The following is an 18,073-nucleotide window of genomic DNA, read 5'->3' as shown; positions in this document are numbered from 1 at the left end:
TTTTTAAACGGATCCAAAAATGCCGCCATACCTAAAACCAAGAATTAAATTATTGTCTGAAAATTTAATTCCAATTCGTCACAATCTTTTAAAAACTCCTACACCTTTTGCAGAGTGTTTTCCAAGTTGAAAGCAATTTAGAAAAAATTCTTTGAGTATCTCTAAGTGAATATCTAAGTTCCTGAAAGTTTAGCAGAAAATTTCAGCAATTGAAAAAAAACCACCCAACATTTTCGTGCTGAAATGGACAAAACAAAAGGACGAACTAATGTTTAAAAAGCTACAGACTGTCAAAACTTCTTTTTTTGCATATATAGAACAATGTTGCCCTCTAAATTTCAGTAAGAAACCGCGACTACCCATGCTTTTCAGCAATTCAACAACATTTTCAGGAGGCTCTATGTTGAAATTTCAGCCAGTTAAGTTTTTATGGAACAGCTGGCAAACAGCTGTCCGAATTTCAACGTTAAATTCAAATTTTATTGTTTTGTTTATTATATTGTGTTTATCCCGCTAATTTTAACGTTTAAAGGTTTTCCGTTGTTATCTGTAAATGGTAAAAAAATACTTCGTATACATTTAAGCCTCCCTTTTTCATTCCGTTTGATCGTCAACTCCAATCAATGAGCAAAATTGTACTTTTTAGATAAAATTTTGCTCATAGATGTGTCGGGCCCGGTGGTATTTCATCGAATGATATTTTTACACCAACATTTGCACCGGACATTTTTTACTATCGATTATCGGTTTTGACAATTTTCCTCATTCATTACTCATTGAAATCGTCATAGGTTGTCTTGCTCGCACTTACGTTAAATCGTTTAGTTAAAAAAATAAATGAGCAATGAATGAGGTGACGATTGAATCTCTGAGTTTCTGAAAATTCTGCAAAAAATTTCGGCAATTGAGAAAACGACCCAACATTTTCGTGACGAAATGGTCAAAAAGCTGTTAAATTAAGAAACAGCCGTAACAGCACCTGTTTGTAAATTGACATAGCTTGGTTTGTCTTAGCTTTTGCTTGAATTCGAGAAAAGGCTTTGGAAAACAGAAGGGCTAACTAATGTTTAACAAGCTACAGACTGTCTAAACTTCTTTTTTTGAATATATAGACCAACGTTGCCCTCTAAATTGCAGTAAGAAAGAGCGAGTACCCATGCTTTGCAGCAATTCAATAACATTTTCAGCAGGCTCTATGTAGAAATTTCAGCCAGTTGAGTTTTTATGGAACAGCTGACCGAGTTTCAGCAACTCAAAGATTCAGTCGCTTAGAGAAAGCCTAATCTATTCATTTTAACTCTTACTAACTCTGGAGAAAGTTTCAATCAGAGGTTTTCTTAGAATTCAACAATTTGGGCCTGCAGCATTTCCATGGTGAATTAGCCATAGTTTATTGATATTTCAGCCCTTGGCGTTATAAAATCTAGTTTATGATTTATAAACTCCTCTTCTAGTACTTTTATGAAGGTTTCATCAACACGTTTTGGAACACGCTCTGTAAAAGGCGAAGGAAGGTTAGCTTCATATGGGTGTTTTAATGGCACAATTATATAGCAAAAATTTAAAAACAGTCCCTTTTTTCCAAATTGGCCACCAAACCAATTTAAATTTTTTGCGCCAATACCTTATGGCCTAGACCCACAGAGCACCATCCACCATTTCTTTGAAAAATTGTCCGTAAGGTTTTCCCGTGCATAACATTGACGCACAGTCAATGTCCTATCAAAATCCCAAAAACGTGGCAGTGGCATCAGGGTATAACGGAAAACACCAAAATAGTGAATAGTGGAAACCACGCTGGTGTTTGTGGTGGAATTCTAGACTTCAAGTAACCAATATCGATTTCGGAATAGACGCATAAAACAGAATAGGCTGAACAACTGTTCTTTGTTTGGATTTGTCAAGAAAAATTCTCCATCTTCTGTAATCTGGCTATTTGTGTAGTTGTTTTCGGTCCTTATTGGTGAAATTTCCCCACGAAAGTGTATCGATATGCCAAATATCGAGTATATATCTAGTAATCATCGAGTAAACATCGGTAAAAATCCAAAATTTCTAGAATGATGCAATTTGACGCACTTTTCCCCATCTCAATCTTCCTATACAAAACCTTTGTAATAGCCTGATTCCATTGCTGCATTAGTGGACTTTTTAAATGTGCCTGATTCCATTGGCGCATTAGCATTTAGCTAATGCTACTCCGACATGTGAGTGGCACGAGCAGCTGATCTGGGTTTGTTTACTTTTGCATTTTGGCAAATCCAAAAGAAATTAATCAAAATTAATGAACATGAGTGAGTTTACTAAACTCTGTAATGCTCAGCAGGACATCTATAATGCATCCTAGGCATTTGTCAACTTGGACGACATGGAAGAAAAGCTGATTACGTTGTTATGACGGGTTTGCAATGGAGATTACCACTGTTTTCAAAAAGGGCTAGGATCCCCGTATGTGTGGGAGTTATTTTATGCCAGAGATCCAGCAGTAATGCATTGTGGTACTGCGAGCAGAACTTGCAGCGTGCGCTTAAGTTTTCAGTAATTTTTATACAAAATAGATTTTATATTCAAAAGACATCAAAAATTGCGCCAACCTTGCATATAGAAAACAGCTGTTGTAGTGGTGGCACGAACAAAATATCGTTCAACATCGGTATTTTCCGGTATTTTTACCATAAACGTTCGTGGCGAATAGTTTTTAATCGCATTTAAAAATCGCATTTATTTTAAATGCGGCATTTAGCCTTATGGGATTTTCTGTGTAAATAAATGCGCATTAGGCTAAATGCGCTTTAATGCGCCAATGGAATCAGGCTATAAATAAAACTGCGTCTAGCCACAGACGCAACCCTAGTGTAACTAAGCCCTGTTAAAACGCGCTAGGACGTTCCTTTCTCGGCATTATTTTCTTACCCAAAAAAAAAAAAAAGCAAAAAAAAAAAAAAGAATTTTATCGATCAGGCTACCAAGTTTCAATTTGAGTACGCATTAAATGAGAAAAGCAGAACATGGATATTAAATCATTTCTGTATGAATTTTGCGCTAAGTCGCGTGTTGAACCAAAGTTTGACGTTCGCCAAACGGGTAAGCGATTATAATATGCGTTTTATCAGCTAGCATATTGCAAATAGTTAATGCCATTCACTGCAATCCCAGGTCCGAAAAACCGTCAGCGCTTCTTATGCGAGGTACGAGTAGAGCAGAACAACTACATTGGTGTGGGAAACTCCACCAACAAGAAGGATGCCGAGAAAAACGCGTGTCGTGATTTTGTCAACTACCTGGTGCGGGTGGGTAAGCTGAATGCCCAGGATGTGCCGGCGGATGTGGGAGCATCGGCAGGGGCGGGACCCAGGGCCGGTTCGCAGGTCGAGGGCGCGGACGGTGGAAATCAGAAGCGCGTGTTTGGTGGTCAGTCGGGTCCACAGGATCTGGGCGAGGCCTACCGCCCATTGAACCACGCGTGCGGACCCGATGGCAGCCGCTTCAGCATCATTGACCATGTGCAGGAGCAGAAGGACATGAACGAGGCTGAGTCCATCGATGTTAACGCTGCTATCCACGGCAACTGGACCATAGAGAACGCCAAGGATCGCCTGAATATGTACAAGCAAGCGAACAATATTCGCGACGATTACAAGTATACCCCAGTGGGCCCGGACCACGCTAGGTATGTCTTACATTTTTTTTTTTATTTGAGCCTGTATTCCGGGTTTGGCCAAACTTGTTCTACGGCCATGCCTGGAATACAGCACGAAATCCTGGGGGACTGTGCGTAAATTGTGGGTAGCTGAGCCAGCAGAGCGACGTGGTACGATACTCCAAACTACTAAAATTACGTCCAGGTACCTTTCATGGGGCCTGTAAGCAAAACGGACTCTCATGAAAGGCGGCGTAGGTGGCAGCAATTTAAGCGCTGCCTTGTCAGCTGCGTCTTCCCCATTAGCACCACATCGCTCTGTCAGCCGGCTGGGGTCCATATAGCCCAAGGGTAAGTTCCGCAATTTGGCCCACATTCTGGCTGGAAACTAGCTCTAAAGGCCTTTTCAATCCAGGAGCTTTATGGCCGAGCTGTCCATTTACGTGCCGGGGCTCAAACGCAAGGTGACGGCCCGCGAGACGGGCTCCAACAAGAAGTCGGCCAGCAAATCGTGCGCCCTGTCTCTAGTGCGCCAGCTCTTCCATTTGAAGGTCATCGAGCCTTTCAGCGGAACTCTCAAGAAGAAGAAAGACGAGGAGCTGAAGCCCTACCCGGTGAAGCTGTCTCCTGAGCTGGTCAACAGCATAGACGAGGTGATCCAGGTGCTTGATCTTCCAGTCGTCAATCCGCGTAATATTAAAATCGAGCCGGACGGCGCTCCCATTCCACTAATTGTAAGTTATACGGAATTATTTAAATACACCATACAGGATTTTAACAACTGGTTTCCCAGTGTATCGGTTTACAATGACAGAATTGGTTAGCTCGTTTTTATGAAGTTTGACTGCTCCTGTTTCTAATAAAGTATTGTAGTCTTGTATACTCGCAGCAACTGTAAGAGTACCTAAAAATATTTCAGAAAGGAAATCAAGTATACAATGCATTGGCATAGAAATAATTTTTTTGAAGTAATTCAATATCGAACACCAAACTTAATTCGTATTATTTCATAATGTTACACACTATGTTACAAATGTGTACATTTTTGACCATTTATGAAAGTATTTCGCTGTGTACACTCCGAGTTTGGCCACGTTTTTGATCATTTCCAATTCATCGAATTCTTAAGCATCATGGCCAAATGAAAATACTTTTAATATTTTTTTTTTATTATTTGATCCGCCTAAAATATGCTTTACATAATAGTTTTTTAAGCACCAACTAGAAAAGTATACCTTTTTACACCGATATAATATTATCATTAATTTTCTCACTAAACTGAACAAAATACATAGGTACTCTTAAAATGATCCCAAGTAACTCATGTTTTTTTTAGGTTAACGTAAACCGTATTGACTCTATACCACAAGAGGGAGAGAAGCGTCAAGAAAGCTCGGTGATTCCCTGGGCACCTCCGCAGCCAAACTGGAACACCTGGCACGCCTGCAACATCGATGAAGGAGAACTGGCAACCGCCTCGATCGATGATCTGTCGATGGAGTTCGAGCGCTCGCTACGAGAACGCCGCCAGAACGACGAAAACTATCGTCAATTCCTTGAGTTCCGCGACAAGCTGCCCATTGCAGCCATGCGATCCGAGATTCTTAGCGCCATTAATGAGAACCCAGTTGTGATCATTCGCGGTAACACAGGCTGCGGAAAGACCACTCAAATAGCCCAGTACATTCTCGACGACTACATCTCTTCCGGCCAAGGTGGCTATGCCAACATTTACGTGACCCAGCCGCGCCGCATCTCGGCAATTTCTGTGGCAGAACGAGTCGCCCGCGAGCGTTGTGAACAATTGGGCGACACCATCGGCTACTCTGTGCGATTTGAGTCTGTTTTCCCTCGGCCCTACGGGGCCATTCTCTTCTGCACCGTGGGCGTGTTGCTGCGCAAGTTGGAGGCGGGCTTGCGGGGAGTCTCGCACATCATCGTCGACGAAATCCACGAGAGAGACGTGAACAGCGATTTTCTGCTGGTCATTCTCCGTGATATGGTGGACACCTACCCTGATCTGCACGGTAATGTCACAATTGCTTTTTTTTTTATTTTTGTTATCTTTTTAAGTTTAAATGCCATACAGTTTTTGAGAAGGATAGGTTATCATTAGAAATTTGACTTCTTCGAGAAACAATACACTTCAAATTAAGAATATCGTAAATTTATTGCAATTAATGTTGTGTTTTTCTTGATTAACCTCGAGTTCCTGATTCAACCAAGTAAATAAATAACTGGCTTTTAAATTAAATTTGTGCATACTTAGTTGGTTCCCAAAAGTTGTATTTCTGAGCCGGATCGGACGATCCCATAGTAACCATCGGAAAATTAAAAATTCTTTTTTATATTCTTAAGTTATATTAACAGTTAGATATTTCAGACTTACAATTTTAATTTTTGTAAAATTGGACGACTATATAATATTACTGGAATCAAAAATTGAAAAAAATAAATTACATCTCAGCGGTTTTTCAAATTTGTTTTTTAACATTCTTTGAGATATACTAGTATCGGTAAAATATTTCATATTTAAGATTTTAGTTTTATTAAAATCGTGCGAGCTTCAAGGGTATATAAACATCGACTAGCCGACCATGCAACTAACAGGACATATTTCCATTTCCCTTTCCAGTTATTCTTATGTCGGCCACCATCGACACGACGCTCTTCTCTAAGTACTTTGGCGGCTGTCCCGTACTAGAGGTGCCCGGCAGGGCCTTCCCCGTCCAACAGTTCTTCTTAGAGGACATTCTCCAGATGACAGAATTTGTGCCGTCGGTGGAGTCGCGTCGGAAGCGCAAGGAGGCAGAAGACGAGGAGCAGCTTCAGCTCACAGAGAACAAGGAAGAGGCGGAAACCAATTTCAACAAAGTGTGCGAGGACAAGTACTCCCAGAAGACGCGCAACGCTATGGCCATGCTTTCCGAGTCGGACGTTAGCTTCGAGCTGCTGGAGTCTTTGCTGGTGCACATCAAGTCAAAAAACATTCCCGGCGCAATTTTGGTATTTCTGCCCGGCTGGAACCTGATTTTTGCACTCATGAAGTATCTGCAAAGTACGAATACTTTCGGCAATTCAGCTCAGTATCGCATTTTGCCGTGCCACTCGCAGATTCCGCGAGACGATCAACGCAAGGTGTTTGAGCCAGTTCCGGAAGGCGTCACCAAGATCATCCTCTCTACCAACATCGCAGAGACTTCGATAACCATTGACGATATTGTTTTTGTGGTGGATATCTGCAAGGCGCGCATGAAGCTCTTTACTTCACACAACAACCTAACCAGCTACGCCACCGTGTGGGCCAGCAAGACCAACCTGGAGCAGCGCAAGGGACGCGCCGGACGAGTCCGTCCCGGCTTCTGCTTCACGCTCTGTTCACGCGCCCGTTTTGAGGTACTTGAGGACAACCTCACGCCCGAGATGTTCCGCACGCCTCTGCACGAGATGGCTCTCACCATTAAATTGCTCCGGCTGGGCGCCATTCACCACTTCCTGTCGAAGGCCCTGGAACCACCGCCAGTAGACGCTGTTATCGAGGCGGAGGTGTTGTTGCGCGAGATGCGCTGCCTGGACGTCAACGATGAACTAACGCCTTTGGGTCGCCTGCTGGCACGTCTCCCAATCGAGCCGAGGCTGGGCAAGATGATGGTGCTGGGGGCGGTGTTCGGCTGTGCCGATCTGGTCGCCAGCATGGCCTCCTACTCTAGCACATTCTCCGAGGTGTTTCAGCTGGATATAGGGCAACGTAGACTGGCTAATCATCAGAAGGCACTGAGTGGCAACAAATGTTCCGACCACGTGGCCATGATTGTGGCCTCGCAACTATGGCAGAACGCCAAGCACCGCGGCGAGCAGGCGGAAGCTAGGTTCTGCGAATGGAAGGGTCTGCAGATGTCGACTATGAACGTAATGTGGGATGCGAAGCAGCAGTTGCTGGATCTGCTCCAGCAGGCCGGGTTCCCTGAAGAGTGCATGATACCGCACGAGGTGCACGCAGACGCTGATCAAGACGACCCAGTGCTGGACGTGTCGCTGGCACTTCTATGCCTGGGTCTCTACCCAAACATTTGCGTGCACAAGGAGAAGCGCAAGGTGTTGACTACAGAGTCAAAGGCGGCGCTGCTGCACAAGACTTCTGTGAACTGTAGCAACCTGGCCGTGACCTTTCCGTATCCGTTTTTTGTCTTCGGCGAAAAGATCCGCACGCGAGCTGTATCCTGCAAGCAACTGTCGATGGTCGCGCCTCTACAGGTGATGCTCTTCGGATCGCGCAAGATCGACTTGACCGCCAACAACATGGTGCGCGTGGACAACTGGGTTAACTTTGAAATGGAACCGGAACATGCAGCCAAAGTAGGGGCTCTGAAACCGGCCCTAGAAGATCTCATCACCGTCGCCTGTGACAACCCGGCCGACGTGCTCCACTTGGAGGAGCCCTACGCCAAGCTGGTCAGGGTGGTAAAGGACCTTTGTGCCAAGCGCTCTGGTGATTACAGACTGCAACGCGATGTGGGAATATTGCCACACCAGTCACGCCAGTTCAGTGCTGGCGGTGGACCGGCCAAACGAGGTCGCTTTGAAAGCGGCAGCGGTGGACGTTTCGCTGCCAGAGGTTATGGCAACAGAGGAAACCCCCCCTACGGCAGTGGGGGAGGTCGTGGATATGGCGGAGGAGGATATGGAAATAACAGAGGAGGCTACGGCAACAATCGAGGCTTTGGAAATATCGGAGGTGGATTTGGGGATATAGAAGGTGGCCTTGGGAACAATCGAGGATCGGGAGGAGGCTTTGGAAACTTTGGAAATGGCAACGGAGGCCCCGACCAAACTGGCAGCTGGGGGCGCTATTAACATATTTAGTCTGACAATTTTCAATGAATTTCTTCTAACCAAATAATAGGGACTATGTATGTATCTTATCATATTTTGAAATAGGTTTATAAAAATGAAAGACATTTGAAAGCATCCGAAAGTGTTTTACGGGTCCATGTGCGCCAGTTGGCAGTCAATGTCGCAGAAGTACGTAGCGGTCAGTCCGTCTAGGTCCCAGATTCGCGCAGGCTTCAAGCAAACTTCCGCCAGCTGTGCATCCGCACCCTTCGTTCCTGGCTTCTTTCCCCGGACGGCGGTGACGATTCGGTCGTGCTGGGAGTCAAGTTCTGGATGCCGGCTTTCCAGCGCTTGTAGATGTTGCAGATGTGGCTCATGCTCGTCTGGGCTGATGCGTTGGCGAAAGTCAAAAGCTGAGGTTCCACTTCACCAAGATGTGCAGCTTCTCTGACGCCTCCTTGATGGCCACAAAATTGCTCATGAATTTCGACTTCACCCTGCTGAGTTGTCGTCGGTTATTAAACAAGAGCTCGATTTTGGCAGTTCCTAATTCTGTGTAACTTGGAAACGTTTGATATGATTCTTGGCTCCTTAACATCAAATATGATAGTGCGGTCGGATTCGGTGTCCGAGTCGATGTACATATATAGTTTGCGAGTCCATTTCCATTTTTTCCACGACCCATCAAACTAAACTTTCGATTCTCGGCGCCACTCACCGTTATAGAGCTGGGTCGGCCACTCCAGTATCGAAATATCGAATATTTGGGTTTAGAAACAGTGTTTATTGGTGTTGTCACGGTACGTCCCTTAAGCAAAGCCTGATCATATTCTCATAATAATTTTGTTTCTCAACAAGAACTTCTGGTTCTCGAAGAAATATTGACTTGCAACCTGTACCTTTTTCGTTGTAGCTGGCTATGGTGAAGCTATGTTTAACTTTTTTTTATACTGCTTAAGGGGTTATATACTGTTAGAATATTATGTATATTATTATGTATTTTTATTTTCCTAAATATATTTTTATGTAATTAATGAAAAATTTTTTATAAGCAATTTAAGACCGAAATTTTACTAAAAAACCATTTTTTTTTGGAAAGCGCCAATTTGTCAATAAACTGTATTCTGCTTAATTCTTCGATTAAATACTATGTACATTTGAAAAGACTTGAACGAAATCTTTATATGTTCTGTATAGTTTCTTGAATAAATACTTCTTAAAATTGATCTCAACGCTTATTTTGGGTATTTCTTAAACGACTTTATCTCTAATAATTGCTGAAATTCTGTCAGCTGCTACATACAAATTCAACTGTCTGAAATTTTAGCAACCCAGAGACTTCTTAAATTTTGTTGAATTACTGAAAAGTCAGGTTATAGCTTTTCCACAGAGATACATTTACCACCCACCATCCGTTGAACGGATAAGGTTTTGCCGTTCCCAAAATTTTCCAGTTAGTCCGCCGTTAAAATATGAAAGACTTTGACGGACTAATTTATGCGATAGTTAGGCGATGTTTCTGCGGTGCAGCCCTCTTTGCACGCAGTTCATCCCTGAAAAACCGTTGGGATTTTTGAATAAAGTGAAACTCTGGTTTCCACAGAGCACGGCGGACTAACTGGGATGTTTTTGGAACGGCAAAGCCTTATGGACCATCCCTTCAACGGATGGTGGAAGGTGGATGGGTCTCTGTGGAAATACCCTATAAGCCTAGTACTGAGATCGACGAACAGTTTCGACAGTAAAAAACTTTTTATTTCTAGTGAGACCGAAGTATTTAGAGCTCAGCTGAGTTCGTGTGCCTCGGTCATACTGTCAATCAGCTGGGCTTATTGACAAACAAATTAATTTGAGGAAACAAAATCAAAGAAGTTAAATATAAAAGACGCCAGAGTTAAATTTGGTATTGAAATGGTGGCAGATATGCGGTTTATTCGTATTTTTGTGGTTTTTCCCTCCATTTCGCTTGCAAGTTCAAGTCCAACAACACCAAAGTTTAAATTTGTATTCTTTTCGCCAGGGCCTGACAAACATTCATCGAGAGTTCATCCCAGACGTCTGGCAACGCTTTGCACATTTCTTGTATTTTTTTCCGTCGATCTGAGTACCGACGTGCAAAAAGGCACTGTCGAAAAGTGTTCGCCGGCTATTTGCCCCTCGCTCTCTCTCATAGGCGAACGGTTTTCGTCGATCTGAGTACTAGGCTTTATAGTGTAATCAAGTTTTGCAACGGGTTATCGATAGAACGGGAACTGGAAGTATCGGAAAAGCGTGACTATTCTTCCTATCATCTCTAGCATTCCCTTCGGCGCGAACTGTCGAACAGTTAGTTTGTTTAATTGTTTCCTACCAAAATATACCTTTTCACGATTTTGGGTGCATAAGGATACCGAGATGGACTTTGACAACGCAAAGGAGAACATCCAGCCGCTAGCCAGTGGTCGCAACGTGAGCATACTGCAGGCCTCGCTCAGCCAGGACTCTGCCCACAGCCAGGAGCTGCTGGCGCATCGCAAGCAAATGGAGGAGGAGGTGCGCTCATACGCTGGTGAGGATCCACTGGAACCATGGTACAAGTACATCTGCTGGATCGAGCAGAGCTATCCGGCAGGGGGCAGTGGCTCCGGTCTGCAGGCGGCCCTTCACCAGTGCCTTACCAAATTCGAGGAAGACGAACGCTACCGACAGGACAAGCGGCTCATCAGGCTCTTCATCAAATTCGTAAGTGCAAGAGGTATTTTAAGAAAAGATCAGCTCACTCACCCAGCTTACCGCGTCGTTTGGCAGATGGAGAAGCAGAAGGATCAGATCGAGTTCTACCAGCAGATGTACAACAACGGGATCGGAACCATGCTGGCCGACTTTTACATTGCCTGGGCCTACAGCTATGACCTAAGCGGCAACATGCGCAAGGCCGACGAGATTTTCCGCCTGGGCCTCGAGTGTCGCGCCGAGCCGCTGGAGGAGCTAAGGGAGGCGCACCAGCACTTTGGCTATACGGTGGGCCAGCGCATGCTCTACACCACTGGCGAGGAGGCCAACGCGGTCAATCAAGAGCTGAACGAGCGGCGGCTGGCGCTGCAGTCGCTGCACGGTCGCCGTCAGCGGGACACCAACATCATTACAGTCGGAAGTGTACGCACCGGGGCCGCGGTTAAGAGCGGCTTGCCAGGATTGGTCCAGGTGGGTGTTACTAATCTGTGACCCTTTTGGGAACCTATCTATTTGCTATCACTTACCTTTGTATGTATATACGCAGTTATACCAATAAGTAGAAATATATGTATTGGCTGTCCAAAAATGGTAAATAATCAGTTCCCAAATTTATTGCAATAATTATTCAAATAACTAATTGCAAAATGATTGAAATAATCATTACATTCATCCGAAATGCTATGTTGTAGGTATTATATTATTTTCATATTGCCACCAGGTGTAATATTCACCAGTTTAGCACTGTCCTTGTGATTCCCCCTAAAATCTTCTTTATTTTTGAGTTTAACGACTCCAATTTGTTTTTCGTATACCCCACAAGTACTACAACGGATTTAGACCAGAATTTTAATTTTTATTTTACAATTGGCTAGCGGGTATCTAAAAGTCGGTGCACTTGACCAGCGTTTTTTCCTGCTGTCGAGAATTTGTTGCAAGTAAATTTTTTATTTTATGCGGTTTTTGTTGAAGTATTTTTGTTCTCGTTCTTATTGCAAAGTTTACATTGGTATGTGTAAAGTTAATACCTCCACAGTTTGGCAATTCCAAAAAAATAAATTAAAGTAAAGGAGACATTTCCGGACAAGTATTGAATATATTCGTCCAATCGGCAAGATTTGTACCTTTTTAGGGTATACATTAAAAGATAAGATTGAATGTTTCATGACTCTAGCTTTTACACTGCGCAAATAATTAGTATAGAACTGTTTGGTAAGTCTGACAGATATAAGGCAGCTCAGTTTAAAAAGGCTGTACTCTTGAAACTTTCCCAATCGTCTTTTCTTATGTCACAGATTAAGTTTGAAATCGACGACTATAGGGATTTATAGCATTTCGGATCCATCTCTTTACTGCTTGGTGTTAATACTTCGGCTTGCCGAAGATAACTTCCGAACTTGTTAATTCTAAAACAAATTTTCATCTCAACTTTAGATAGATGCTCCAAGCTCCAGCGGTATACGCAATGCCGGTCGCAACGTGGAGGTGTTTAACGACGAAAACGCTGAAGCGAATATCCCGCCGCCTTGGTCCGAGTCGGAAGGAAAGCCAAGTCTGCGCTCGATCATTGATGCGGCTCGCGGACAGGAAAATATCAAGGAACCGGTGGCTTGGAACAAGGCGCATGTGAAGCGCCATAAGCACGGGAAGATCTTTGGCACTAATGCCGCGCCGGACCTGGGTTTTGACATACACGTCGATGAACATGCGAACCCACCCATAACCAACTACGAGCGCCGGCTCGATCAGCCCTTCAGATTTCCTCCAAACTTTGTGGCCAAGAACAAGCCTCAGGAGGTCTGGGTGACGCCTGTTACCATTGAGGACGGTTCAAACGCAAATGGAATACCTTGCTACCATAAGTGCCTGCTTTATCCGCGCCCAAACCTTGAATTCTCGCCTGAGGAGTTCCGTGCTTATGTCCATTTAAAACGCCACAAACCACAGCATCAATTTGTACACCGCAACGACAAGTGGTGGGGCACTGGACGAGAGCTTAGAGGAGTCCGTTGCTATCCGAATTTTGCAAATCTTCCACGCCGCAACCGAGCGACGAGCTAGACAAGTTTTTGGAAACCCCCGCAGGTGCCTGGCATTCAGGTCGTTTTCGACCAAGCTCTACAACGACGAGGAGCAGCAGGAGTACCAATCAGAGGAGCTGCTGGCAGCCAAATGGTGGCAAAAGAGGAATGTCACTGTTCATGGCGACTTTGATATGGAGGAGACCGTCTGCTTGCCCGGGAATAAAATGCCACGCCGCAAAAGTTTTTTCCCCTCTTCCTCCAGAAAATCCATGATTCCGCACCGGATTTCCTCGGTGCAGGAGGAGAACGAGAAGGAGGAGGAAGAAGTTGCGATGGTCGAAGAGGAAACAGCTCCTGCCCCACTTGCGTTACCCCAGACAGCTGTTGCAGCTCAGTTGCCAGTTGTATCCGAGCAGAAAGTGGAGCCAAATATTAAAATATTTGAAGATTCAATTGCATCGCCAGATCACTTTGCGGTTGCCGGCTCCTCCTGTTCGCAAAATAGAGATCTATGAAGATTCAGAAAGCTCGCTGCCAACGCCAAAAACTAAGCCATCAGACATCGGACCTTTTTTTGACGGGGATGAGACGTGCTCCACACCAAATGTTCAACATGTTCATAAAATCTCAAGCCGTTAGCACGCCCAAAGGCACACAAAAGCAAGCACCGGCACGCCAATTTGGAAATTTGCTTAGAGAACTACCACCACCGGAGGAGCCAGCTCCTGTACCCGCTGCCGAGTCTCCTCTGCGAAAGCAGCTATCCACCATACTGGAGACCTCTGAGCATGGCACTCAAAGCATGGCGACTAGCTGCGCTACCACCAAGTCTACCATTACCACTTCGTCTTCGCCGGGATCCAACACTGTTTCGAAGCTTGCAAGCAAAAATGAAGAGTGCACTCCCGGACAAATGCGCCTGCAGCGAATACCTGGTTTATCCGCGGCCGTCGTGGAGACGGAGAAGAACATGGTGGCGATAACTTTTCCCGCCCGCGGAGTTATGGGAACCCAATGCCCCTAGCCTGCCGATGCTTAAGTCCATGCACTTTCAGGAGGATAAGACAGAAACGATTCCTAGGCCTCTTGCCTTCTTCCAGGATGAGAAAACCGAAACGCTTGCCACGAATGCCCACCCATCTGTCACAGGTTTCTTTGCTTCACCGCTCAGTGGCTGATGGACCATTTTCAACGCAACCAGAACTTCCTACTCAAGAAGACGAAAACGATTTGTGTGGATTTTTCGGGAAGACACCGCCAAAGGTAACGACTTTTGGCTCTATAAAGCGCTTATGCGAACAGACCACTACCGATCCTTTTATGTCGATGAAATGCACACAGGGTGCAAAGAACTCATTTGCGTTGGACACAAGTAAACCGGGATCGGCACTTACTGTCAGCAAGCTGGAGGATTCCATCATGACCGATCTTTCTTTTGTGCCCGAGACACAGCCTGGGACTGTGCCTAAGCCAACAACGGAAGTCATGGAAAACAAATTCGAAATCTTTCTTGACGAGTCGCAGAAAGAGGTTACCGCTTCAAAAAAGGTAACTTCGCTGGCCTCCGGTCTTGCCTTGGACTGCACGCTGTCAGAAACGCAGCCGTCAGAAAACAAAGGATACAGAGAACAAGCAGATACTGTTGGCCAACCCCACATGATTGCTCGTTCATGAAGGATTGCATAGAAATAAGCCGCTGTCCTTCAGAGCTACCACCTCCGTTCATCACAACTAATCCCGCAAGCACTGCGTCGGTGCCCAAGTTTCTAGCAATTCCATGACAGAATCAAATGATAAATCAGGTGGTGCGAAACAAGCCGATGAATTTTTTGAGCTCAACGCAGCCACTGAGATGTTTGCTACCAACATTAGTATGATCAAAAATTCCACGCTGCTACCACCGCCTGCAAAGTTAATTCTTCCTGTAGAAGAAGATGAGAACGCGGAGCTAAGTATATACTACAAGACAACACCGGTAACCCCAAAGCAGTCGCACCGTTCCTGGTCGCGGTCTGATGTAGAAACTCCTCCGCGGGAGCGGTTTGTTCACCCCAAAACCAGTTTAGACCAGTCCGTGCTGAACGAAACAGTGGCCGACCCCAACAGGAACCCTTTAACGTTGAGCTAATTAGCTCGCTACTGGAATCAATAGACTCTCCATGTACATCGAAAAGCTGCCCCACTGCACCTAGTGGGTCATGTTAAGCGCCTGCATCCCAATTCCCAGCTGGAGGTGCTCAACGAGAAGTTTGAGGTGTCCAAAATGATAGGAAAGGGAGCATACGGTTCGGTTTATGAAGGACGGCAATCTCAATCCGGCAAGAAGGTGGCCCTCAAGCAGGAACGCCGACCAACTACTGGGAGTTCTATATATGCCTGGAGGTTCACAGCCTTTAACCAGTGAGCAAATGGTGAGCTTAAAATAACATCTAGTTATAATACGGGCGAAGTTTCTTGAGGATTTGACACAGAAATGGTACAAATGAAATATTCACAGTAAATATTTACAATTTCTATGTTTTTTTTTGTTACATTTTAAGCTTGTGTAATATAAAGAGATCCAGTGCTAGGACCTGCGTTTCATGGCGGATTCTAATTCAATACCGTCAATGGCTGTGTTGCTTGGGCACTGTGAAAGTTAGGTGTGTTTTTTTCAAAGAAATTCGAGCTAGCTTTTCTTTTTCACTTATACCTTCATGGAAAAATAAGAAACATTTTTCCGTACTTTTTTTGTTATTGCATCTTCTTTCTTTGCTTGGAACGATTTATTTTGTTTTAGTTTAGCTTTGTCTTAGAAAATTTAGAAATTTCCTTAAACTCTTGATTTAGCAAAAAACTGGAAAAGCAATAACACAGGGCAACATGGTTTTTGGTGTAAGTCTATGGGCGTCGAAAGATGTTTACATAGACTATTGCAAACGCAGCTATATTTATACCAAAGACTTTAATACACTAAGATGCGTAACGCTCATACAACCGAATGGAAAGCAAAATTTTCAGCGTTAATTTTCGATGAGGACCCACGATTTTCAAAATTTTTTTATTGCAAATTATTAGGTTTTAAGTTTTTTTTTGTATGCTTTTATTATGTATGTTCTGTGTTTTTATTTTAGTTTTTTTTTTTAATTTTTTGTTTTTATTTTTAATGATTTTTTTTATGTATGTTTTTTTTCTAGTTTATAAATTAGCATTCCTTAGCACAAAACAAAAAATATAATAAGTCAATGTATTAAAATAAAAAAATGACAAGAAAGGAAGCAAACTTCGGCATGCCGAAGTTCATATAGCCTTGCAGCTATTTAAAAAATTTAATATTCTTGCAAACATTAAACTTATGATAAACTTGCGTATATGTTTAAAAACAAATTAACAAATAGCAAAATCACTCTGAGCCTAAGCTATTAGGCTATGTGTGTGTTTCGTTTATATCTATCGGTAGACACAAAAATCGAGCTTTTATTTTAAATGTTATTGTATTTTGTTTTGACGTCACTGCATATTTGAGAAATGGAGTTCGTGCATCAAGAGCAGCAGAGAGCACTTAATTTGTGTGAGTAATTTGCACGGGGAAACTTGTCAATGAGTGTGTGCGGACAGCGGTTTTATACTGTTCGTGTGTGCTCTGGAAAAGATAGTTCAGCAGCTGGCGTCAGCTACAACCCGATTTTCTGTGGGAATCTTTATTTTGAAATTTGTTAGCTGAGTGACGGGTGTCTAATAGTCGGGGAACTCGACTTCAGCGTTCCTCCTCGTTAATTATGTAGCCCATATAATTGGATTTTTTTGCTGACAAACACTGACAAACACCACCGCAATTTAAAAAAGTACCCGGCTTGAATCTATGTTTTACATATATTTTTTCAATCTTAAAGTGCCTATAAAAAACATATCTTCAAAGGGATCAACTTAAATTTTTTTTAGAATTTACATCACTCTATTTGTTCCTATTTCGGATTAAAAAATATTTAAAACTATATTTAGCTGGATTTTTTAGTTTATTAGATATAATTGTATTATTTTAATTAGATATTTGTTTTCATTATTTGTTATTTTTTTATTAGATTTTTCCGACCCTAAAAATGTTTATGTTTTCTTCAACACCATCGCTAGGAGAGTCGATCTAGCCATATCTGTCTGTCCGTCCGCCCGTTTCTACGCAAACTATTTTCTCCCAAGAGTTCTCTGTTGCAGGTAGTATATTAGTCGGTACGAGGCGGATCGGACGACTAAAGGGAGCTGTAAAATAGGAACAATCGCGAAAAAAAAGGAAAACAAAATAAGAGATTTTCTTGTTTTAATTCATTAGATCTTTAAAGCAAAGTGTCTCAGAAAAAAGGTTATTATAAAGAGCATTTATTATACCTTTGCGGAGAGTATTATAATTTCAGTCAGAAGTTGCAAGCAATGAAGGAGTCGTTTCCGACCCTATAAAGTATATATTCTTGATCATCATAGGAGAGTCGTTCTAGCCATGTCCGTCTGTCCGTCCGTCAGTCCGTCCGTTTCTACGCAAACTTGTCTCTCATTTTTAAAGCTATCTTTCCCAAAAGTTGTCTTTCTATTGCAGGTAGTATTAAGTCGGAAAGAGCCGGATCGGACGACTATAGCATATCTCCCATAGGAACAATCGGAAAAATAAATGAAAAAAATTATAACTTTGCTGTTTCCTAACCTTTCTAATTTTTTAAGAATTCTTTGTGACTTATTAATTTGACAATTCTAAGTTACCCTTTTAATTTTATTAAAATCGGAAAACGATATCATATAGCTGCCATAGGAACTATCGAATAATAAAGCTGCAAGTCATCATCTTCAGTGTATATACGCAAGTAATGCTTCCTTTCTTGTTTTTTTTTTACTTTAA

At 43.2% G+C, this 18,073-nt stretch overlaps 1 protein-coding gene and 1 pseudogene across 2 annotated transcripts; both read left to right on the top strand.

Annotated features, from left to right (window-relative positions):
• Nucleotides 1-2,923: 2,923 nt before the first annotated feature.
• Nucleotides 2,924-8,608, top strand: LOC128255759 (dosage compensation regulator-like). Of its 2 annotated transcripts, XM_052985496.1 has the most exons (6): nt 2,924-3,084; nt 3,157-3,670; nt 3,947-3,991; nt 4,056-4,374; nt 4,977-5,667; nt 6,276-8,608. In XM_052985496.1, the coding sequence occupies exons 1-6, from the start codon at nt 3,009-3,011 to the stop codon at nt 8,492-8,494; spliced, it is 3,864 nt and encodes a 1,287-aa protein (XP_052841456.1). In that variant the 5' UTR covers nt 2,924-3,008; the 3' UTR covers nt 8,495-8,608. The 2 variants fall into 2 exon arrangements, with proteins under 2 accessions (XP_052841456.1, XP_052841457.1); XM_052985497.1 differs by lacking the exon at nt 3,947-3,991 and having other exon boundaries at nt 2,925-3,084.
• A 1,925-nt stretch (nt 8,609-10,533) lies between these two features.
• On the top strand, nt 10,534-15,620 carry LOC128255681 (uncharacterized; annotated as a pseudogene).
• The last annotated feature ends 2,453 nt before the right edge of the window (nt 15,621-18,073 follow it).

This window comes from Drosophila gunungcola, assembly GCF_025200985.1.
Source record: "Drosophila gunungcola strain Sukarami chromosome 2R unlocalized genomic scaffold, Dgunungcola_SK_2 000012F, whole genome shotgun sequence".
NCBI lineage: Eukaryota > Metazoa > Arthropoda > Insecta > Diptera > Drosophilidae > Drosophila > Drosophila gunungcola.
This window is presented reverse-complemented; position numbering and strand designations above follow the sequence as displayed.